At 39.5% G+C, this 25,654-nt stretch overlaps 1 protein-coding gene across 3 annotated transcripts in view; it reads left to right on the plus strand.

Annotated features, from left to right (window-relative positions):
• LOC113119940 (zinc finger protein 40-like) overlaps positions 1-25,077 on the plus strand; it is a 54,322-nt gene extending 29,245 nt beyond the window's left edge. For 2 of the 3 annotated variants that reach the window (XM_026289692.1, XM_026289691.1), the window contains exons 3-9: positions 11,343-11,396; positions 14,694-20,401; positions 20,507-20,643; positions 20,733-20,908; positions 21,597-21,698; positions 22,483-23,027; positions 23,280-25,077. In XM_026289692.1, coding sequence (XP_026145477.1) covers positions 11,343-11,396; positions 14,694-20,401; positions 20,507-20,643; positions 20,733-20,908; positions 21,597-21,698; positions 22,483-23,027; positions 23,280-24,431 — 7,874 coding nt within the window. In that variant the 3' untranslated portion in view covers positions 24,432-25,077. Of the gene's footprint in view, positions 1-11,342; positions 11,397-14,693; positions 20,402-20,506; positions 20,644-20,732; positions 20,909-21,596; positions 21,699-22,482; positions 23,190-23,279 lie in introns of all 3 variants that reach the window. The other variant, XM_026289693.1, reaches the window with a different exon arrangement.
• The last annotated feature ends 577 nt before the right edge of the window (positions 25,078-25,654 follow it).

Below are 25,654 nucleotides of genomic sequence, written 5' to 3' on the forward strand. Positions count from 1 at the left end.
ATGACCGTTTAACCATTTATTTTTAACTAACCAGTGAGGGGCTTTGGCTAACCTGCCAAAGTGTCCCCAATATGAATATTATAAAATAAGAATATGGGGATTTCCTACGTGATTGTTTGTTTTTGCACTTACTTTGACCTTTTATTCATATGTAGCCTAAACAAGAATGTGTTTATGTAACTGTGAGCTGATAAGGTTTGAGTGTGTGTGTAATACATGTGTGAAATATTTCTGGGTTCTGGGATCTTTTAATCACTAGAACTTTGATGAAATTACAGAATAAAACATTCTTTGTGCAGTATTCTACACGCTGTTTTTTGAGCTATTTTTTTAGGGTGTTCACACAAATGCACACACAGAAATGTTTCCAGAACAATCAGGGCTGAGAGCTTCTTCTTTTTTTCCAAAAACAAATTACAAAGTGCAATCTTGTTATCCTGACTATTTAGATCTCGGATTAGGCTGTGTCTGTTTCTAAACCGAGCGCTGATTGGAAGTGACACTAATTTCCTTTGCCAAGCGTCATGGAGTTTTTGCTGTTCTGTCCAGTGCCGAATATTGGAAAAGCGGTCAGGAAGGACTTTGTGAAGAGGACCAAAGTGGTTTCAAGTTCAACATTTTATTACAACATTATTTAATGGACCTCAGCTGACTTTAGCTAAAAATGAACAGTTTTTATTTTTATTAACTAACATTAAAAAAGATTGGTGGATACTGTTACAAATGTGTTGCTCATTGTAAGGTAATGTTAGTTGTAACTGATGAGACCTTATGATAAGATGCATCTGAATTATGAGCTCAATTGTCATAAAATAAAAAACAAAACAAAAATAATAATACTTTTTTGGTAATGGTTTATTTTACAGTATATCTAATTATACATTATAATGCTTACTATAATTATGCATAATTTCATGCAAATAACTAGGGGTGTCCCTGACTAAAGATTTAGATAGTCGAATCACAGTTGTTGAATCTTGCCGATAGTCGACTGATAGTTGAATCATGTGTTTGGGGGCAGGGGACAAAAAGTCAGACATTTGACAGCCATAATTCTGCATTTCTGTTTTTAGCGCCACACGCTAAAGAAGACAACATGCAGAAACACGGCAACTAAACTATAAAAATGCACAGTGTTTTATTATAATAGTTTAAAAAAGTGTAAATGTATATGACAGTCCCAGTCATAGTTGTTAATATTCTGCATTGTTGTTTGTACAGGCCCGGTTCTACAGGGGGTGCTAGAGGGTGCTGCATTGTAAAATGTGACAAGTTGACTGATTCACTTCATTTTTGTACAAAGATCATCAGTTACATTTTACAGTGTAAGCACCCTCAAACGAAATCAATAGCACCCTCAGTTAATGCTGTGATAATGTCATTTCATTGCAGATTTGGAAAACTATCCATTGCTTTATGGTTTGAGCTTTGGAGATCAGCTTCTATTTCAACATCTATAATATATAATATATATTAATACAATATATATACACAACATATATAAATTGGCTGAAATGTTTTGAAATGACTGCTATCTGTAACCTGATAGAATCGAAACCATAGAATGTTTGACCATTTGTTTTTTTTGACTATATTGTTTTTATTTTGGATTTTGGTTTGAAATGTGACCTGGACTTGTTTTTGTGAGGTTCACTCTTTAAGTTTATCCTGTGTAATCATGTTTATTGTGATGTCCAGAGTGGGTTCAGCCCAGTGTTTAGAGGGTTAACCCTGCCCGAGAGAAAGAGAAAGTAAAAGAGAAGTCCAAGAGAGAGTCTTGCACATAAAGGAGGGATTGTGTGGGATTGTGTGAGGCAGGATAGAACAGGATCACCCACGCTGAGCCCCAGCTAATGATGACATCATCTGTTTGTTTGGTCAGGAACGGCTCGGCCTGCCCTGACAGGGATTCCCCGTCCACTTCACAGGGACACCGTGTGACTCCGCTTGTGTGTGTGTGTGTGTGGTTGAATGCCTGCAGTGCACAGTCACATTTATACAAGTGCCTCCTATTTTGTGGAGTAAAGGGTGTGGTTGCTTTAACTGGGCAAGCAGGACTTCTTAGAGGAAAGAACACACACACACACTTTTGTTGCTGATCCCAGAATTACGTCTAGGTCATAGTTCAACCAGAACTTTCAGAGATTGTATTTTGCATAAAAAAATAAAACATTTTATATTATTTTTGCAAAAAATAATTTCCCAGTGACAAACTGGCTCATCTCCCTTTCAAATTTGACTTACTGTGATGTAAAAATTATGATTTATTAAAATTACATTTATTTATTAATCATTATATTTTCTATTACTGCCTTATAATAATATAACAGTTTTGTCAGAAGATTGATGGCTGTTTTTATGATTCTTATATTTATAAAAATGTACAAAAACTCAATAAGGAGCAGTGTTATGTTAGTCTCATTGTGATACTATTACATTTTTGATCATATTTTGTTCTTGTTTTAATTTTCTTTTTTCATTTTAGTTAAAGTTGAGTAATTTGGTTGTTTATTTGCCATGTTTATTATTATTTGGTTGTTCGTTTATAGTTATACATTTTTGTTCCAGTTTTCGTTTTTTAGATTTTTCATGTATTAAATGAAAATGAAAAATCCTGCCTTCGAAACCAGCTGAAATAAAATAAGTTTAGGGTTTTATGTTTTATTTAGTTTCAGTTAAAGTTTGTTATTTTGAGTAGCTAAAATCTTTTAGTTTTAGTTAACTATATAATAATAACCCTGGTCAGAAGATTCTGAGTGAGTATCGTGTCTTTACTGAATGAACACATGGCTGTGTGTGTGTGTGTGTGTATTTGCATGTGCTGTCCACTGTTAAATGCCAGAGTGCAATAAGAGAAACTGATGTTATGGGAGGCGACAGGGAGCAGCTATTCTGCTGTCAGTCAGGCAGACGGCTGTAAACGGACAGCCTCACACACATATACACACACACATATACACACACAATGCTGCTGCACTCTGTTCCAGATCACTCTGGATGCGATTTATTATCCCGACACAATGAGGAAATGAAAACTCACTTCAGAGGAGTGTCACAGATTTAAACATGTCAGCTCTGCCTAAAGAAAACAGGTTTGCCAGTCTTAAATTCTTAATTCTGAAAATATACTGATTCTGTATTTAGGGTTCTGTTTCAGTTGATATTGTTATTGCAAACAATTTTCTTTTTGGGAGGGGGGGGATCCCTTTTGTTTAATGGATCTCTTATTTCTCTTGAATACTGTTAAAAGGGTGAAAAGGTAAATGTTACAAAATTTTGTAATTCTAAACTTAAGTTGGTTTTACTTTTGGTGTGTGTATTTGGGTGAATGTCATTTTTACAACTAATTATTCAATTTGTTTTGATTCATATAATAAATACATTTATGTAATTCAAAATAACAACTAATTAAAACATAAACACCGGAATCTGAAAATAGTCAATCATTTGAAAAAATCATTCTAAAAAACAAAACTTGTAACCGGTTGCTTTCACATCTGGTTGCGGATGTATGTTTGAAAAACATTGAAATATTGACTTAAAGGTAAATTGGCTAATTTTTGAATTAGGGAAGCTTTGTGTCATAGTCAGTTCACACTTGTGTTTCCCTGTTTGTGAATTGTGAAATGTTTCCCCCATCTGAAATGTAAAAAAAAGTAAATTTATTAGCAGCATTTTTATAGTATATTTTCTTCTTATATTTTCTTTCTAGACATGGTAATTTCAGTAAGTTTGCGTTAATAACTTTGATGTCATATGGCACGGCTTTTAACATATGAACCTCTGTCAGTGTTGCTTTTTTGTTTTTGGTTAAATCATGAAATATTTTGAGTCAAATTAGAAAACTTGTACACTATAATAATTGAAATTCATTCAATCCATTTTAATTTTTCTAAATTTCAGATATGCTTGTTGGTAATGTTTGAATTCAGCAAATGGATTATATTATGGAGTGGCCAATACTGTTTTTTAAAATTCTGTTTGTGTCCCCCATTTCATTTCTCGAAGTTCATTGTTGTTTGTGTACTCTTTATTTTAATCCATTGCTCTGGCTGGGAGCTGTGGTGTCAGACTGTAATGCACTGGGTTGGTTTCATTTCCTCTTTATAGGAGGTACAAACAGGAGCATGCTATTTTGTTCAAAGGCTCATATTCGACCGCCGATTCTTCCCGTTTCCAGTGGCGCGATGTCTTTAGCAATAACAGCCGTGAACATTGCAGCATCAATATGAGACATGCAGCACATTTTTGTTTATCCTCATTCGCTCTTGAGCGAATCCACAGAGCAACAGAGCGAGTTTAATCATTAGAGCGTGTGTGTGTGTGTGTGTGTGTAAAGATGCGCAATGCGTAAAAGTGACTCCCACTTCCGAGTGCAGGTGAACAGCGACGGGAAACACATCTACCCTGCGGATTCTCTTTGTTAGTCTGTTTAGCATTAGTGTTCATTAATTATTTAACACAACAAGTGGTAGTCTCAGGTAGATCAACCATTGATGAATAATTAAAGCTGTGAATGAGGTGTGTGTGTGTGTGTGTGTGTGTGTGTGTGTTTGCGAGAACAAGAGCGAGCCGATGAATCATCCCCGTAGCTGGATCCAGCGGGAACCTCATTGAGAGACGCAGGGTAATTTATGAAGGGAGTCGGTGTGAAAAATCTCAGCATGAACCACAGGAGTAACTTGACTTTCTTTTTAACAAAACAGAGATTAATCAATTATTAACAATCCCGAACACACTAGCCAACTGCATAGCAACACCCTGACAACCACCTGGAACACCCTAGATATAAAAACACACTGACAACAATTCAGAACAACCTAGCATCACATAACAACTCCATGACAACTACCCTGAACACCCTAGCAACTGCATAGCACACTGCGACAACCATCAACCCATCTAGAACACCCTTGGTTTCCAAAACCAAGAAAGAAATATATAGAATATGATGAATGTAGATGAATAGGATGCACTCAGTCGTCTCACGCTCTCTCTGCGTGTTTGCATTATGGGATATAAATATAAGCGTAGTCTAGGAGGTGTATGTTTGTACTGCACTGGATCAATTTTTCACCAGCGTGCCCACGCAGACTTCACTATCAGCTCCGTCTACTGCTGCATCCACCCACCACTTCCTGCGGGGGCAGTCTCGCCGCACATGTGTGTGTATGTGTGTGTGTGTGTGTGTGTGTTTGAGAAGAGCTGACAACAAATGGTACTGATTTGTAAGCATTCTCGGTGGGTGAAGCGAAGACGTGTGATTCGATGCACACAGAGATGCTAGTGCACAGGATATCACTGACAGATGCGTGTGTGGGTGGGACGTAGAGGTCCTGATCTAGGAGTGTGGTGTTAAATCTCAGGAAAGCAGATTAATCTTATTTTGCATCTGTAGAGGTGCTGTCAAACATTGCAAACAGCGCTTCTTATTTCTGAACTCTGTTGGAAGCTAAATGCATTTTAAACTGTGCAGCATCTGTGACATAATGTAGATTATCAAAGAAAATCCTTGTTATGTTGTAAATTTGGCAAAAATTGTGTTTACAGTAATGCACTTATAATAGAAATCCATGTATTGTACTGAAATAAACTTATATATTAAATGTTAAATATAATCTATATATTATTATTTATTTTTTTGTTATGTGATATGAAGCTGAATTTTCAGCATCATTATACTCCAGTCTTCAGTGTCATGATTCTTCAGAAATCATTTTAATATGATGGTTTTCTGCTCAAGAAACAATTATTATTATCAGTGTTGCAACAATTGTTGCTAAATTCTGTGGAATCTGTGATATATTTATTTTTTTGTCAGAATTTTTTTGATGAATAAAAAGTTGAAAAAAGTTATTTGAAATAGGAATCTTTTGTAACATTATAAATGTCTTTGCTGATAAATTTTCTGTGGTAAACACAACTTCTATTCAGCCCTTTCCAGCTCCACCACTTGTGAATGTTTATTGATTTATAATGTTATTTTTTTTAAGTATTTATTGAGGAAAATGTAGGAAGCTCAAGTACGGCTCTGCATTTGAAAGTTTCTCTTCACTTCGCTCTCATTCTTCGTGATTCCAGCCGTCTCTTTATTGTTATGCATTATTAAGAGCGGCCATGGGCTCACAGTAATGCGCCTTATCAAAAATGTGCCATTCTTTGCCGCTGACTCTAGAAACATCTAACACAAACTCTCCAGATGTTCCTAAAAGTGCTGCTGTTCTCAGACGAGAAACACCCTGAAAGACAGATCCTGAAAAGGGTTATTGAGAACACTTCCAGTTTTCAGGATCTTTGCTTTTGTGTAAATGAAACCATTCGGAGCACTGCAGAACCTGATGTATGTCATCTTATCTCGACTCTCAACAGGGGAGTCAGGGAATTAGAAAAAGAGAGATTTCTCATTTCAGGAGAAAGATAAGAGGAAGTTTGGACAGCAAGTGATGATGCAGCTAATGAAGACAGAGTGTTGTGTAATGCAGTCTGAGATGCTGTAGTCCTGCAGTGAAGTATGTGTGTGTGTGTGTGTATTTGTTTGTGTTGGGGTGTGTGTGTGTGGGCTCTGACAGTAATGAGGAGGGGAAGGTTACTGACTCCGCTTCTGGTAAGCAGCTCCCTTGTTTGTCTCCTGCGTGCTGATTGGTAGCTTCAGGCTCATCCGAGCTTCCTGTAAGGAAACCTTGAGAACCCTGTATACTCTTGAAGATGGTCTTTTCTCTAGCAGATGATGGTAAATATACCATTTTCCACTGTATGAACAGTGTTGTGTATTGTCTTCCAGGTTTCCTTGTGCTCTCTGGTCATTGGGCTGAAACTAAACTTTGCAATGTTTTACCTTCAGGTCGTGATTTAACAGGGTCAAATTTTAAGAAATCAAATTTTCTTAATTTTTTTTTTTTTTTTTTTAAATATCAGAATTTGATCTGAAATTAAAACTTTAAGAATACAAAACAGTCCAAAATTGATTGAACATCAACTTGGCCGATCCAGTAATGTTAAAATAATACACAAAAATGTGAGAACTTTAATGAAAAAAAATAGTCTAACATTTATATATCACTGTTTAACAGTTTGTGGTCAGTAAGACTTTTTTAATGCCTTCGAAAGAAGACTTTTACACAGCACAGATACATTTATTTGTATCAAAATAAAGTAAAAACAGTATTATAATGAAATATTATTGCTATTTAAAATCCCTGTTTTCTATTTTAAAATGTAATGTATTTTCAGCAACTACTATTCCAGTCTTCACTGTCGCATGATCCTTCAGAAATCAAACTAATATGCTGATGGGAGTTTTTTTTTTTTTTTTTATTACCATCAATGTTGAAAACAATTGTGCTGCTTAATATGAAGAATAGATTACTGTCAAAGATTTGCTTACTGTCACTTTCGATCAAAGTAATATCTCCTTCCTAAAAAAAAAAAAAAATCTAAAAATGTGATATGACCCTTTTTAAATGCGAGGTTACTGTACATGTAATCCGAAGGCTTTCTCAAGTGCAAATTTGACATGAGAAATAGCACAAATGTTCTAGGCGGATGTTATTTCAGTCCCACTGCAAAATTCAGGGGTTTCAATCTCAAAACTGATCCAGTGTGGTTTTGTATGGAAATCCTTGAGAAATCAACTGAGGTTTTTGGCTCCATTTCTCCCAGCAGAACAGCGTGGGATTGCTGGATTTGAGGGAATCCTGGAGTGAATTCCAAGGAAGTGTGTGTGTTGAGTACTTGCATGCTCAGATATTAGTTTCTAAAGAAGAAGTATTCATGTGCCTGCAAGAGGCAACATAAAAGACATGCAAAGGAAGTGCTAAGTTCACTATACATTCTTGCAGATATTTCCTCCTGAACGGCATGGTTCTTTTGTTCTTTCTGTGTTTTTGTGGATGTGTTGGTGTGTTACTGCATGCATGACAGGAGGCATATAGGTTGCATAAGATGCTTTAGACATGTGATTCCCACAGATTGACATAAAACCAGAGATGCTGTATGCTTTAATCAGATCTGGGATGGAAGTACGAATGCTCTGTTGAATGTTTGGACATTTCACTCTGATTTAGTAATCTACCGTTCCCTAAATTAGATGCCATAGAATTAGATTGTACGCTGTTTTTTTTTTTTTAAGCGTGTATTTGAGTGTGTGTGAAAGACTGGCTGGTTTACAGGCGTTCAACCTCTATATGCCATAACAAGTCCTAAGCTATCAGGCAAATTACTTTAACCTTTTGACACCTACTCTGTTAGTTGTCAAAACACATGGTGTGGAAAACTAACAGTAGTTTTACACTGCAACACTGCCTCTGATGATTTGCATGCTTCATACTGATGAGCAGGATGTTGTAAACTGTTTTGTAAGTCTGTTTTGTCACTGTAGATTAGATAAAATATAATTGTATCTATATATAAAATAGCCTGTGCATTCTGTTTATAACATATTTGTAGCCTATATATATTTTAAAAATGAATATTAAATATATCTTATTACTCTTTTTTTTATGTACATGTGTTTTTAATTTAAATTCAATTCAAACTGTGTATTGCAGTAGTGGATTTTGACAGGTCTTGCCATTTCTGTTGCATTATGCATCAGAAGGCAAATGAACAGTCTGAGGCTGAGACTATTTTCTAATGACCTTCCTCTTTAGGACAGGTACACGCAGTCCAGCTCCTATTTTAAATTTGTTTATGTGAATAAGCGCTACCCACTCATGTACTGATATTTATACCCACACGCTGCTCATGCTGCCACGGCCATTAAAACTAGAGCTCTGATCATATTAAATTTCCATTAGCTTCTATGTCATTAGCGCATTCGCTAACATCTAATGAAGTCTCCCGGACCAATCGAGATGACCAATGGGTGTTCCTTCGAGGAAGAAAGCAGTTTCAGAATTCCTTGTTGTCATGGCAGCATTAACCAGGGGAAATTTCAGCCTGTTTTATCGTCCTCATTTGCCACCCCTGTGCAGCATCTCTGTTTTCCAACTCTCCTCGCTAAGTGTTCCACTGAATCTGAGGTTTGGATTTGGTGTGGTTGCTGGTTTGGAAGGAAAATCTTGTGTGCTGGAGGAAAGAAGGTGTGTGTCGGAGAGAATGATGGATGAATAGAACAAGAAGAACTAAAAGTGGACCAATTGTTGCCCATCTACTGCCATTCAATGGTAGTTGGTCGTCATTTCATTTGATTGGAAGCAATTGGTCCACAGTCCAGGGAGTTCCTCACAAAACACTACAAGAGATCCACCACATCTGCAGATCTGCTATGATTTGAGAACACTATCAGGGTTGAAAAGAGGAAGGGAAAATCTCTAGAGGAGATTCTTTGCATTGGGTTCATGACTAGCAACTTTCTGAAGTGTTTCAGTTCTTCTTTCACTCTTAATTTTGTCATGAGGTTCCTTTCCTGTCAGGTCATCAGACTGCAATGTGTTTGACATTATTTTCATTGCTTGGTATCAATTTTGGTATTGTGTTGAGTAACCTCAGTCACAGTGGAATCTCATTGGTCCAAAATCTCACTCCACTTTGCTTTGTATTAAACAAACTGTTCTTATTGGCTGTGATTGTGATGTGTCATGCAGCATTTGCTTTTTTAGTGTAAACCGATAAATTGCTCGTCACTGGAAGGTTTTCCTGGTTAAATCACGTTGAAACCAAGCGTAATTATCTTTGGTAATGATTTTCCTATACGATACTGTATGCAAAGAAGCTCAACAACGCTCTTGTGTTTGAAGCCCCTATGGATTCGGTTGGTGCACATTTAAGGAAGCAACATTCTCAACCACTCTCTTTTGGGTCAACAGGAATATTTTTATTTCTGATTCACAGGATTTCAGTTCTTCCATCCCTGGTGGAGTTCACAAACATTATTTAGGAATTCTGGGATAGGGTTAACGGAGGAGATTCTCTTGGGGGTTCATTGAGTATTATTGTTATCTGATCCCTCATATACTGGTATCCATATGAGCCATTGATTGCTCTAAACGATTTAGGGTAGGACCAGTACATCTGGATGTGTGGTTAGACCAAGCAGTTCTAGCCCTTCAACAGCTGTGGTGACTCAGCATCGAGAAATCCCCCAAATGATGGTGCACAATGTGATGCTGTTATAATTGGTGATGAATTAGATGTTGTGATGCTTGAGGTAGTTAAGTAGTAAGCAAACAAGCAAGGATTGATGCGATGCGATAGAAAAGACTAGCGTGGGAATCAGGGTTTAGATGAGACCTCCGGAGATATGGAGGAAGTTCAGGCTCTCACGGACACACCAATCGTGATGACCTTGGAAATTTAGAGGTTTTTTTGCATGTTTTCATACAGTAACAGTTAACTGTTGTGCATTACATGGACAAAAGTCAATTTGTTTTCACCAGGGTTTGTGTGGTGAGTGATGCTGGATATTAGTTGAAGGGAAAGATTTGCTACGATTGGGTTATGTATATAAATACATTGGGTTTTATAACAAATTGAGTTGCTGAGAAAGAAAGAGAGGGGTAGGAGGGTTAATCAAGGGTGTGCCTTTAGGCCACTCATCGTGACAAAAAATGCCGTGACCTCGGTCACTGGGCACCCCCTTACCACTCCACCCTGTTTTGCTTGCAGTGAAGAGAGTCTTTCCCATTACAGTGTCCGGGAGTCTCTTAGTGGCCACGGTATTTTTCCAAACAGCAAGTGAGGATATTTTCCGAAACTGCTTTGGTTCTTGCTTCACAGTGAGGCGTTGTTTTCAAAGCAGACTAGAGTTTGCTCATGCATTGTAATAGGGTTTTGTGGTTGAAACACACCACACCAATCTCTTCTGCTTTTCAATGCTTTTTTTGTATTTGGGTATGCAGTGGGTGGGTGTGTATGAGTGTGTGACTTAAGGTATTGAAAGAAGATGATTGCTTCTCATTCCCCACATCTTAGAGCACATGTACATGCATACAGTAGATACAAACACACACACACACACACACACACACACTCCTGGCTGCTCTTATATAATAATCAGTAATTGCATTCTAATATTGGGTATATTCTTAGTATGCATATCCCTCCCACACATACAGAGCAGATGATAAGAAATTTGAAATGTCTGCTGTACATGTGAAATATAGGGAAGAAAGGTCAAGTGTCTTTTTATGGCCATTACTGTCTGTAATTATATTATATTATTATACAATATTTCTAGTATTGATGATACTGTGTACTGTATATATAAAGAGATACATTTCTTCTTCCATATTTGACACACTTTAATGTTCGGTTTTAAAAGCTGAATTTTGAAATGCCACATCATTGAGCCATTATTATTCAATATTGGATTTGGCTAAAATAAAACTCTCTGTATTTTTCAGATAAAATAGAGGAGGCACAGAAGGAGCTCAAAGACCCCAAAGTTGTGCACAAAGGTAGGTTCATCATATAAAACAACATTCCTTTCAAATGCAACATCAACAGGAAGCTTCTCTCTTCCCCTCCTTTATATCAAGGATGTACAAGCTCATTTGGGTTTAAAGGGGAATGGCTGGGTTTCTTTGTGCAGCGGTTGAATTGATCTGTTCATTACAGCTATCACGTTTCAAGGCTGTCTGCGTTGAATCCAGTGCAAATTCCAGAATATTGTTTCAAACATACCTTGATTGGGCTTCCCAAAGCAAACACCCATTTGCTTGTACTGGACTGCATCTGTGACCATGTTCTCTGGTCTGCCAGCATGCTGCTTTCAAATGTGTACTGGATGTCCTGCGGGGTTTCCAGAAGTTCCAGGACCTCTGTTGGTCACAGCATTTAACTCTGCTGCACTTGCACTCTGTGAATAAACCTGCCACACTGTACATCATTAGCTTGATCATAAGAAAAATGTAGTAGCAGATATTTAAAAGTCACGTTTCACCAGCATGCATGGAAAAACAGCATAGATGTTACATAATAAGCTGGAATTGAAACGTGTTATGGATTATGTAAAAGCAAAAATGAAAACTCTGAAGTGAATAAGCTGTTACAGTCTGTTTATATGAGAATATGGCACTATGAAGCAGCACCTAACACAATGTAATAGTGTTATCACGGTAGCGAAATTTCAGTATTCGTTACCGATACCAGTGAAAATCCACGGTTCTCGGTACCAATTTCGGTAACAAAGCAAAACTCAAAAATATGGTAATTAAAAGAAAAACTAAAACAAATGCCATTTTTTATACTTATTTACAATTGTGTTTAAAGTTTTTCTACAAGTAATATAATTATAAAAAAACAGTAAACCAGTTTCACCCAAATTTAATTTGTCTTTTAATTAATACAATTTTAACACATTTTATTATATGCTATTAAAATTAAAACATGGAAGAAATATTGTGCGATTTATTTCTTTAAAAAAAAAGTTTTATTAATTTTTTCAACAGTAGTAGCAGTATCACATACATTCTACAAAAAAATAGTAATATTTCTAGCACAATGCCTTTATAGAAAAATGAACTTTTATTTTGACCGGTTGACGTGAATACCTTTATGTCTGCAGTACATGCAGGATTCATATTTCAACCAACTTTTGCGGCTTAACATTTACAGATACTGGTCGATATGGAGATTTGATTTGATTAATTTATGTTAACTTTGACAAATTCCGTGACTGTCCATATTAAAATGTAAGGTTCATTATCATGACTGGATTTTGAGATTCCGTCCATGTTTTCTGCTTCGCGGAAATCAAAGCAATGTATGCGTCAATGTATGCGTTGTATGTTCAGTTTACTCTGGCCCTATTTTTCTTACTGGTCATGTTGGGACAGGTTACATCATAATGCAACTGGTTTAAACCACTTTTAAAAATACAGCAGGCAGTGATGTCAGAAGTCATCTCCACGTTAATCCTGAATCCGTTAAAGGCAGTTAATTAGCTCAGAGCTCAAGGATGTCCTCACATCCTCTTTCTACATTCTCTAGAAACATGTAAGGAAGTTTGTCTGTTGATTACTGACTTACTAAGGTTACAAACAAAATAAAATTAGATTGAACTATTGGTGAAATCCTAACAGGCCTTTTGAATTTCTGGAGACTTCCTGGGGCATCCAGGAAATGATGACTTTGTAGTTCTAACACCTAACCACTTCTCTCCACCGACCATGCCAAGCAAAGTAAAGAAGGGAAACCCTAATAAGTGCAGGGTTGCCACAGATGTTCAGGCTTGGTTATGTGTTTTGTAACTACTTGGCATCATGCACACAAAGAGCCTTCAGTATAACTTTAAGACCACAGGGAGTCAAAACACAGCAAAACACAGGTGAACTCTGCCCATCAATGAGTAAATGTGGACAATATTCAGTTGTGTATGTACTTCGCCATGTTTCCATTTCCAAATTAAGAGTGATTTGTTTTCTGCCAGATGTTGACTTAGGTGCTCAGGTCTTACTGCCCAGAGTATCTGGATCATGTTCAATCCAGGGACAGATTTAATTAATTTACACAAGGTTTTTCATCCACATAAATACCTACATGCAACTTATTTTGTATTGTCTTTCTCTGCCAATTGACCGAAAGAGAATAGAAAAAATAGAACAAGGTAAGGCTCATCCTAACTAACACAATTACAGTATTGAATGAGGTGTAGGAGAGCAAGTTAGGGAGGGTTGGGAGAGGGAGAGCAAGAGAGGGATGGTGACTGAGGGCTGAGAAACGGAGAGTGGGTTTTGTACATAATGGTGCGTGGGCCTCAGTAGCAGCTCAGGAGATCTTCTAGATTCCAAAACAGTCTTGTCTATGTGCTAGCTGTCAGATGCACTGGTGCAGCTTATAGAGACCTGGGTTTGCTAAAAAAAAAAAAAGGATTACTTTATTTCATTGTAAATTGAAGAGCTTCATCCACCTTACAATTCATCAAAACCCGTTGCTTAGGTATGTTTTGGTTTGTCTGATAATCGCAAGATTTTTGCTGTTGTTGACTTGTCTGTATTTCATTTTGGGTAATTTGTTCTGTTAAATATAGAGTTTATCTTGATGTTTCAGTGTTGTAGAAAGTGCAGTCTATGATTTGGTTTTGCTTACGTACTTTGCATGATGAAAGGTATTCTGCTAGATGAGGAGGAAATGAAAGCAGAAAATAACAGACGTGTTTGTTTTGAAGATTGTTAGGAAAATGCATGGGCAATTTGTGTGTTGAAAGATGATATAAATGTTGTCTACAATCATATATCAATCAATACAAAGATTTGTATAATTTTTAGGTCTTTTTCTGTGACTAAGTCATAAGATACACATTCTATGTTATTGTGCACTACACTGAATTGCACTGTCAAAAATAAAACATAATTTTTTATTAAAATAATTTTATATTATTGTAATATATCAAAAATGAATTGTGTAGATGCCAGTTGTTTCAGCTAACATTCTTGTTATAATAAAAATTCGAAGGATGAGGTAATCAAAGGACATGATTTATTTTATTTTGAGAAATAAAAAATTATATATTTGAAAATATGTATTATTTAACCTTTACAAACCTCTTTGATGAATTGTCTAACCCTATTGATTTTTTTCTTTAAGGTATAAGTATTTTTTAAGTAACATTTGTGGTTGTTCATAAAAATGTATGTATTTAAATATTTTTTTGTTTTTTTATTTTTTTTAAATCACAAAAGGTATTGGGCATAATGAAGAATTTTTGGGGGGATTATTTTTATTATAATTTTTGTTTTTTGTTTTTCCTATAGACATAAATGAAAGTACTGGCAAAAGCTCTGAAAGCATCAAAGGACTGAAGAGGAAAAAAGTTGGGGCACAAAACCAGCTTAAGAAAATACCCAAATCTCCTGTCAAAAAGCAATCACAGAACAAGAAACCCATTTCTCCAACTATATCTTCCGAGGAAGCCACACCCTCCTATTCTTTTTCAAGCAGTCCATCGCATGGATTGCCTGAACCTCAAGATACTGAAGATGCATCACAGGATGCATCTGGATCAAAAGCAGTAAAAGTGGAGCACAAGGATTTATTAACTTTAGAGCCACAGGCTCTGAGCTGCAAAAGTGCTGCAGAGGAACCTTGTGCTTCAAGGCCTGTGCAAACAGAAAGCTGGTGTGGCAACGCCAGCAACAAAATCGCATCTCCTTCTCACACAAGTGCTCCCCTTGAGGTACTGCTCAAGGCTATGGAGCCAGATTTCAATAAACTGACAGAAAGGAAGAACAGCAGTCCAATAGGGCATCTTGGAAAATCAGTTTCCATTCCTGTCACTTATTCAGACTATGCTATGACTATGCGTCCTGTAAATTTCAATGTCCAGTCACAACCCTCCTTTGTGCCAGCATTCAATGCAGCCAAACAGTTCTACAGCAGTGTGGCATCTACAGGGCAACACACAACACAGCAGTATGTGAACATGTCAGGAAATCGTCAGCAGGACAAACCAGGATTCCAGAAAAGCTATAGTGTGGGTCCTTCACATACCTTGACACACGCACCTGTTCCATCTGGATCAGGTGGCTTCCCTCAGAGCCAGCCTCCTGTTGTTCAAACATGCCAGTCTTTGTCAGCCACAGTACCAAACTCAGTTCAAGTCCCTGTAACACCAGGTTTCAACCCTGTTCAGATGACAGCTGTAGTCAACTTCGGTGCAAGCCAAGTATATGATATCTCTGCAAAAGATCAAAAACCAAAAAAGCAAGGGAAGTATGTCTGTGAATATTGTAAAAGAGCTTGTGCCAAGCCAAGTGTGCTTCTAAAACACATACGGTCCCACACAGGAGAGAGACCTTACCCATGTGTGACATGTGGTTTTTCATTTAAGACAAAGAGTAACTTGTACAAGCATAAGAAGTCTCATGCGCATGCTATCAAACTGGGTCTGGTAAAAGACTCCGGAAGTGGATCCCTCTCTCAAGAGTCAGACAAAGGCCTTGCCACACATTCTGATGTGGAGGAAAGTGGGGACAGTGATGAGGAAGGTAGTGCAGCAGACTTAGACCCAGACTCTTCACAAAGCAGCCTGACGGCATTGTCTGAGAGCAGTCTGCAGAGTGCAGGCATGGTACCAGGAAGCCAAGGAGAATCGGAGCCTTTGCTGGTGTTTGAAACTCTGAAACCACAGGTTTCTCAGAAAGGATGTGAGCCAAAGGTCACTGCTGCTCTCCCTAAAGTTGTTGTACACCCTGTAAATGTTTCGCCTTTGCGTGCAGACAGCCCAAGAGTTACAGATTTGGCACCTGAACATGCCACAGCCCAGAGGCAACGGGATTTCCAGACAGCAAACATAAGGTCAAATGTAATGGTTCTGTCCTCACTGAAAGAAGTGGATTGCACATGTCCTCTACAAGATTCAGTCAGTGAAGATGAAGATCAGCATTGTAAATCACCACTAGGAGGCAGCCATGCCCAGCTACAAAGGCAACAAGCAACTGATTACTCACAACAACCACAAGGCAAGTGTCTTCTTAGTCCTCGGAGTCTTGGAAGCACTGACTCAGGCTACTTTTCACGTTCTGAGAGTGCAGATCAAGCTATGAGTCCCCCAAGTCCTTTTGTTAAGATAACTCCGCCAGCAGAAACTGACATTACAAAAGCCCCACAAATTCACCCTTCCCCAGTTGTGGCAACTGTCATGCATGTAGCACCTGTTGAGAAGCCTCGGGTTCCTTCAGGACAAATGCGTCCTCCATTAGAAACCAAAGCTCTATCTCTCGAGGAGCGTATCTCAAAGCTGATCTCAGACAATGAGGCTGTTGTGGATGACAAACAACTAGACAGTGTCAAACCCAGGAGGACTTCCCTTTCACGAAGGGGTAGCATTGACTCCCCTAAATCTTACATATTTAAAGACTCTTTTCAGTTTGATCTAAAACCACCGGTAAGAAGATCTAGTTCCAACTCCGACATACCAAAATCTCCATTCACTCCCACAGACAAATCCAAGCCAGTTTTTCTTCTTTCTGTACCACCTCAGTATCCGGCTATGGACTGTTTACCAATTACAAGAAGCAATTCGATGCCTACATCACCTGGTCAGTCAGCTCTCTTCCCCAGTGTAACACCTCAGCCTCACCCACTAAGGATCTGTCATTCATTTGATGACAAGATTAGTTCACTAAATGATGATGTGTTCTCTTCAGCTCCTTCTACTCCAAACCCTGCTGTACATCCTCGTACACTAGTGAGACAGATAGCAGTTGAGGATTTGTCCACAAATGATGGTCATGTTCTTATCTCTGTTCATTCCATGGATGAGAGTCATCATGGACCAAGTATTACACATGAACTGCGAAGTAAGTCTTTTGAGCATGCAACAGAGAGAATCCGAAAACCCCAGCAAAACAAAGGGACAATGTACGAATGTGAGACTTGCCGTAACCGTTACAGAAAACTGGAAAATTTTGAAAATCATAAGAAGTTTTATTGTTCTGAACTGCATGGTCCAAAAAACAAGCCTATGCATGCCAGAGAAATTGAGCCAGAAGTTTTCAGACGTGGAATTCAGCAGCCCCTTTTAAACAGAAATGCTGTAATTACCGGCATTGTAGAGCAACCACTCATGGTAAGAAAAAGAAGGAAAATTAAAAGTGTTGGAGATGATGATGACCAGTCTCCAACTGAGACCACTCCTCCATGTTCAAGAAGTTTTGACTCCTGCCAGACCTCCACAGGTTCGATAGGACAACCTTATTCTCAACATACGCAGTCCTTAGGTAACACTGCTGTTTTAGGACAAATACAGATCATTGGCAGAGCTACAGAATCACAGGAGTCAAGACTATCTCCAATAAGAGAGGCTCAGATCAGCACACCAAATAAAGAAAGAGGAGACCTCCAGAGACAAGGAAGTGGAACTTCAGTCATTCGACATACCAACTCCCTCAGCCGACCAAATTCTTTTGAAACATCTGACTCCATTGACAGGTCATCTCCAGTTGATCCTGTGGAAAAGGAAGTAAAGAGCTCTGTAAAAGGTCATAAAGAGACCGCAGTGAATTTATCTTCACAAAGTTACCATGACAGAATGTCTACACCCAAATGTGCCAGTCAAGGAATGGAATCTCATGGAAAGCAAAGCTTTGCCATTACTAGTGATGGCACACCTGTACAGCAATCACGACTTGTACGGCAGAACAACATTCAGGTTCCTGAAATCTTAGTAACAGAGGAACCAGACAGAGATCATGAAACTCCAGTTGTAGAATCCACAGAGAAACCTGCAGAAACATTCAACTGGCCTCAGAGGAGTGAGAGCTTATCTAAACTGCCAACAGAAAAACTCCCCCCAAAGAAAAAGCGCATAAGACTTGCGCAAATGGAACACTCTTCTGGTGAATCTAGCTTTGAGTCAAGTCTATCTCGTAGCCTCAGTAGAGACAGTAGCTTGTCAAGGTGCTCTAGTATTTCAGCATCTTTTGACAGAGATGATCCACCAAGATCTGACAGTCCATCAAGGGCTGATAGTGTTGGGAAGCCACCAGAAGCTCAAGGGATCCCTGTAGCAAACAACACTCTTGGAGTGCCAGGCATGATGAGACGTGCTACCTCAGAACAAATCAGCTGCACTCAGTCATCATTGGAGATTTCTTGTGACTACCGTAGCAAATCCTTTGACTGCAGCAGCATGTCACCCAGCAGGCCTTTGTCACCAATGCAGACTGCCCTGCCAAAAATGACACATTGTCCTCCAACTACCCAGGTGCCTCTCATTGAAAGAAGAAGGGGTCCTCTGGTACGTCAGATGTCCTTGAAGATTGCACCAGAACCTCAGTTTCCAGTGAAACAGACTCCCCCTATTCAAAGAGTCCCCTTCACTAATGAATGCTCTGGGTCCCAACCTAGATCAGTAAATATAAACACATCTACACTTGTTCAGTCTGTTGATCTACATTCTGGAGAGGCCCCTCTACCGAAAAATGAGCAAGTGGTTCAAAGCATCAACCTTGGAAGCCAAACCCAACAACCCCAAGTTCATGGTCTTCCACATCCATGGCATCAGACCTCAAGGGTTGTGGCATGCCATGTGCAACCTCTGGTCCAGATGGTGGCTGGTCAGACAGATGTTCAGAAGAGCTCTGATGAAAAAAATAAGAGCTTTGTACCTAAATACCAAATGAATTGCCCTGTTCTAAAAACAGTCCAGACATATTCTTTAGCAGGTGTACAAGGCACGCAGATCACTTTGCCAGTGATAACTGTACCATTGGCTAATGAAATTAAAGTCCCTCAGTCAAATGATGGAATGCAAAATGTCTATGTAGCACAACCAGGTTATCAGGCTGTAATCAAAAAGCCCCCAATTGTAATGCCTGCTGGTCTGCAAGTGGATACAGCGTCTCATATAACACCAGTATCTACGCCTTTACCACAGATTCTGATCACCCATGAGCACACCCTAGCACCTGCTTCTGTGGCTTCTAAGGTTAACTTCCCTACGGTCCATGTTGCAAACTGTGATTCAAAGACTAGACCAGAAATTCAAGCTCACAGGCAACCAGGGTCTGTTGATATACAGATGAAAAACAACAATATTAAATCTACTGAACAAAACAAAACCACTGAGCAAAGCATCTTGTCCCTCAGTTCACTGCATTGTACACAAAAACTGATATCTGCAAATTTATGCCCCCAAGAGTCTCCTGCCTCAAGTAAGCGTATGCTCTCTCCTGCGAACAGCCTGGACATTGCTATGGAAAAAACACAGAAACGAGCTAAAGATGAGCATGGAGCTGCATGTCTCACTGATGGTAGATCTCTAAACTATTTGAACTCAAAGATGTCAGAAATGACCAGGCAGAGGAAGTTAATGCTGGTTAGACAGGTTTGCACCACAGAGCCAGTGGATAGCCCAATTGAGACTGATGCCCCAGAACAATTGCCAGAGACTTCAGAAGCTGACAAGAACACCCAGACACCAGTATCTCAGACAACAACTGAGGTCAGTGAACAGCAAATGGAGAGCAGGATACCTACCACAACACTTGCAACATGTTCTTCACCCACAGTTCAAAGCTATACCATGCAAGAGAATTCCACTCTGAAGCCACAAGAAAAACCTGAGGAGCACCGTTGGTCTCCATCCAAATCTCCTCTGAGGCCACCAACATTTCAGGGACAGGTGAAGTTAGCTTCTTCTGTGTCTGTTGTCAACACCAGAGACAGTCATCGCCTGTCTTTCCCTAGTCTGAAAACAGCTACAACCTTCACCTGGTGTTTTCTCATGAAAAGGAAACCCCTCCATATTCAACAGGCAGACCAGAGGATTTCTGCCTACTCTGCATGGGTAGTAAACCCCAACAATCCCAATCCATTGGGTCTTCCCACAAAAGTGGTCATGTCTTTGTTTGACTCCAAACAGACATCCAAGAAAATATACTACACCCAAGCAAAAACAACAACTTTGAAATCTGACATCTTGACCTACTCTGGGAAGCTGAAGGACATCTTGCCAAAAGTAAGAACATTTTGAACATATAGTTTGATATTTTACATTTGAATGCATTTGTAATGCATTGGTACATGCATGATTAACATATTCTTGTATTTTGTATTGCTTCAGGTTTTGATTCAGCAAAGATCTATGCCAACTGATAATAGTGGAAAAACAAAACCAGAGACTCAACCAATTAATCAGACAGAGTCAGACAGAGATTCTTCCAAATCTGAACCCCAACGAGTGAAGATCTTTGATGGAGGGTTTGTAAATCTCATTTGTTTTACCCTACTTCACCAATATTTAACAGAACATTGTGTTCTGAAGTGTGCTATCTGTGGTATGTTTTCAGTTACAAGTCGAATGAGGAGTATGTGTACGTTAGAGGGCGTGGAAGAGGAAAGTACATCTGTGAGGAATGTGGAATACGTTGCAAGAAACCTAGCATGCTGCGGAAACACATCCGTACTCATTCGGACATCCGTCCATTTCACTGCACGCACTGCAACTTCTCTTTCAAAACCAAAGGTGAGTTCTGTCCCAAACACTTATTTGAAAGCTAAGTTATAATAAAAATAGTTTTTTCCCTCAAATGGTAATATTAATTTATTACAAATAATAAACAGAACTTATACAAATTGTTTCAAATAATAAATGGGATAAAAAGATTGTTAAAAAAAAAAAAAAAAATATATATATATATATATATATATATATATATATATATATATATATATATATATATATATATATATATATATATATATAAAAGTACCTCTGGTTCTTGTCTTCCAACAAAAATGGCCAACTTATACACTTTCATAAAGAAAAATCTAAACATGTTAACTTGAATGGTTTCTTTTTTTATATAAAATGTGTCAGGATTTAAGAACAGTCAGGTAATTTAGATAAGTTTTAGGGATGGGTGGATATTATTTCTGTTCTGTTCTTTTTTTTTCTTACCTGCTCTTTTGAAGACTGTGCCTGTTCTCTTAAAAAAGCCAGTATGATTCATCACAGTTGAACTTCCCACATGGCACTGCAGAACAGCACACAGTGTCATACCAGCCCACGTTCCTTAAAGAACTTCTTTATCAGATACTCACCCATTACATAGAGCTAGTGCTTAGGAACATGACATGCTTATGTAAACCACTCCCATGCCCTATATCTGCCTCCCACTTTAGTGACCTCTTTGTTCCCTTTAACTACACAGGGAACCTAACCAAGCACATGAAGTCCAAAGCCCACAGCAAGAAGTGCATGGAAATGGGAGTTGCTGTGGGTATTATTGAGGACCAGGACACCGAAGACTCAGGTAGAAGTCTCTTACGTGCTTTTGGAAATAAAAGTCACAGTAATCTTAACCAGACCATTGAATAGGGGAGTTTATTTCATAAGGACCAACACCAAACCAACTAACTTGAGAAAGCAGAAACTATTTGTTTAGACCATTACATAGGCTATTCATTTTTAACAACAGAATCAACCGGACCATTAATAGGCTTACTAATAATAGCACCATCTGCTAAATGTGGATTGTCCCTGGCTATGCTCTGTTGCAGTGATGATCAGTGGCAATGCCATGGTCCAATTAGAGATTCTAAACGCAGTCTTTTTCCTTGTTAACTCTTGGTGTATGTGGGCGGTATACACAGCGTTTACTGCGAGGAAATTGCTGCATCTAATTTTAGCAGGAAAGAGAGAGAGAGAGGCTGTGAGCTTTCTCTGGTTTCAGTTACAGAGAGCATATTTGTTTTCCTCTCACACAGTTCCACACAAGCTGTCAAGCACAGGCTGCATTTGTGGTCTGAGGTACTAATGTCTTCCCTATATAATATGATGGGTATTTCTAGACCTATCATCCCTTTTTTGCTATGCGGTAGATATGAAAGCTATATCTCTGAAAAGTGAAAGCTGTTGAAAAAACAAACATTACTTTAAAGATTCAGTTTAAATATGTCATATTTAGGTCACACTAGGATTGTGAAAAGTCCTTGGGAGAATTTGCTCTTTTATAGATGTATCCGCTTGGATTGGCTGTGCTATATTACATGATTATTCCTACTCTTTTTGTTAATTAAGTTGTTTTTTCCCCAAAGGTGATCGAGGAAGACCAGGAAGTGCTGACAGACAGGACTCAGATGGTGATGACTCTGATGGCCCAGATGACGAAGATAACGATGGGGAAGAGGAAGACGAGGAGGACAGTCAGGCAGAGTCTGGCCTCTCTGCAACACCCTCTGTTTCTGCAAGCCCACAACATTTTCCTGCTAACCAGGCTGACATGGTTCCTAGCTCTCTGCTGGCGAAGATGTCCATCAGCCCAAATCTTATCCCAGCTCCCCAAACTCAGCCTCCTCAAGCTTCAGACTCCCAGACCTCAGACAGAGAGTCTGTGGCTATGACAAGTCCAGTTTTGTTGGTCAGACAGATGTCAATTTCTGCATCCTGCTCAAGTCCTGGCCCTTGTCCCACCTTTTTCACTTCCCACCCTGCCCCTGCCTCAGAATCCCACACCTCTGATACTGACTCTGTACACATGATGAGCCCAGTGTCACCTTGCAGGCAGATGTCTATCGACTACCCTGACTTTGATGATCCCCCTAGTCCCCCAGTGCCAGGCAAGGGTGGCAAGCTCAGCAAGGTGAGACCCGTGTCCTCGCAGTCATTGTCTTTCCCACCATGCATCCCTCCCTCTCTACATGTACACCTCACCCCATACCAGTACCCGACCCCATATGCATTCCAATGTCTTGAGTCTCGCATGCCTGGCACGTCAGCAAAACTGCTTTGAATGCATGAAAAGGTGAATAGAATTTTAATGTATTCACTGTCTGCTATTGTTGTGTTGTTTGACAGTGTTGATAAAAGTATTCATAATGTTGTTATTTAACAGGAAGGAGTGGCAAGCACCATTTCCCAGCCTGCAAATGAGTGCAATGGCAACGTTGACCGTGGTACTCAGACCTCTTCTGACCCTCTTCAGGGAACCTTGCACTTTCCAAATGCAGATCTGATCCACAAGCCCAGAGTGGAAGCCACTACTCATCTCTTCAGCCACCTGCCCTTGCACTCCCAACAGCCCCCTCGTTCCCCATACAGCATGGTACCTGTGGGTGGCATCCAGCTTGTTCCCGCGGGCTTGGCTGCTTACTCCACATTTGTACCCATTCAAGCCGGGCCAGTCCAGCTTACCATCCCTGCACTCAGTGTGATCCACAGGCAGACTGGAAGCCCTCTCCCAGCCCCCAGCACCTCGCCCCGGCCAGAGGGTTCCCCGACCCATCCGCTGGTAGTTCAGGAACCAGTCAGCAGTTTACTGCCTTGTTTCCCCCTGGGCCAAGTGGCAGGGCTTCAGACACTAGGTGCTCCCCAAACTGCCCTGCAGCCTGTGGGTTTGGAGACCTTGAGCGTGTTGGGTTTAGCCAACTCCACCCAGCTGGTGCCTCAACAGAGTCTGCCATTAAATGCTACCCTAGGCTTACAAGTGTTGGCAGCTAGCCCTGCCCCTCAGTGCAGCACTGCTTCCCCAGCACAAATCCCTGGCCTGCAGATCCTCAACATTGCCCTGCCAGCTCTTATACCATCCCTCAGCCCCCTCTCAGCTCTCAGTCCACTTCCTGCAGCCCAGGACAAGCCACACAGCCCTGAGGGTGTAGCATCTGTACCTCCACCAGCACAGGTTGCAGAATCGCCACCAGCACCTACTTCTTCAGCCAGTCCTCCAACAGCTAATCTACGAGATGTTCCTACAAATGCAAAGCCATCCACAGAGCCAAAACAGGTCTCTCAAAACAGCCCTAGCGCTGGATCTAAGGACACAGGGGGTGCTGAAAAGACCACAGCCATGATGGACAAACCGAAAATACCACCACAACCATCTTCTCCCTCATCCTCTAATGAGAGAGGCTGTGAGGTTGCACTCAAGGTAACAGCAGGTGGGGCTAGTGAAGTGAAACCACAGCAGCCTGTCTTTAGACAACCAGTGACTGATGACTACAATGAAGCCTCCAGTGATGATGAGGATAGACTTGTCATAGCTACCTGAGAGTCCCAATAAAAGCTCTTTCTTTTCTGCCTATGAATTTCTTTCTCTTTCCACCTCTTTCTCCTTCTTTTTTGTATAACTTTGTCACTTTGTAAAACTGAAACACTTCAGGAAGTTTGCAGCACTGCAAGCTTTCTATAAAAGCACATTTTCTGACAGTCATATTGTATGTGCAATCATAAATGATGACCAATTATTTTATTTTATACTTTTTTTGTCAGCACGAGACATTTTTTCTTTTCTTTTTGTACATGTTGTATAGACAATTGTGCCTTTTGGAGTTTCTCGTTTAGAAACCTGTATATAATATCTTATAAATCTAGTAGTTATCTATTTGGAAGTTAAGTTGATATGGAAGTTAAAGAATGGAGGAAATGTTTTTTATTTTTTAAATGTTTTCTTTTTGAAAAGTTTTATGTCTCTCATAAATTGATGGGGAAATTAATGTTGTACTGATATATAAACATTTATATGGCTTTTGGGGGGCAGTATTCTTGTGCACAGATGTTGTGGTCAAGTATTTATTATATTCCACCTGGTGCCCATTTTGAACTCCATAAGTCCATAGGTATGAGTAAAATGGTGGCTTTACATTTGCTGTATCTATACTATCGACAGTATCAGTAAAACCTTGTTTACAAGTGCAGAAATGCCTCTGAAGTCTCCTTTTTTAAGTGTTTTAATTAGCTATTTGATTTATCTTTTTTTCTTCCTTTAATCAACCCTGTAGAAAGGGTTGTTCCCGGGGCTCTTCAAGACTCTTGAATTTTTTTAGCAGTTCAAATCACTAACGCGGAGCTTGGAGTGGCCAGCAAATGATGTCACCAATCCGTTCCTTCATGAGCTTTTAATGACTACGACACTGTCCTTGTCTCAAGAGGCTTGGAGCAAAAGCTCTCATTACAGCCTCAGAATGACTCATTCAGTTGATAGTATTGCTGTTGCCTGCCGCTGCACTCCACCAAAACTGTGACTCAATAACGCCACCTGCTGGACGGGTTGTTTTATTGCATACAGAGGAGTGCAGGGCACATCATGCAGGAAGGTGGGGTGGTGGAGGATGTTGCTTAGTTACCCAGCCCACAGAAGAGTATGAGAGTGGGTGAGACTCTCTGGAAACAGCTCTGAACATTCGGTCCTTCCAAACCTGATGAATTTAGCTAAAGTGAGAGTAGAACATTAAAACTCACTAGTGAACACTAAACGATTCTGCAATGGGAACG

Source organism: Carassius auratus, chromosome 19, assembly GCF_003368295.1.
Source record: "Carassius auratus strain Wakin chromosome 19, ASM336829v1, whole genome shotgun sequence".
NCBI classification, from domain to species: Eukaryota; Metazoa; Chordata; class Actinopteri; order Cypriniformes; family Cyprinidae; genus Carassius; species Carassius auratus.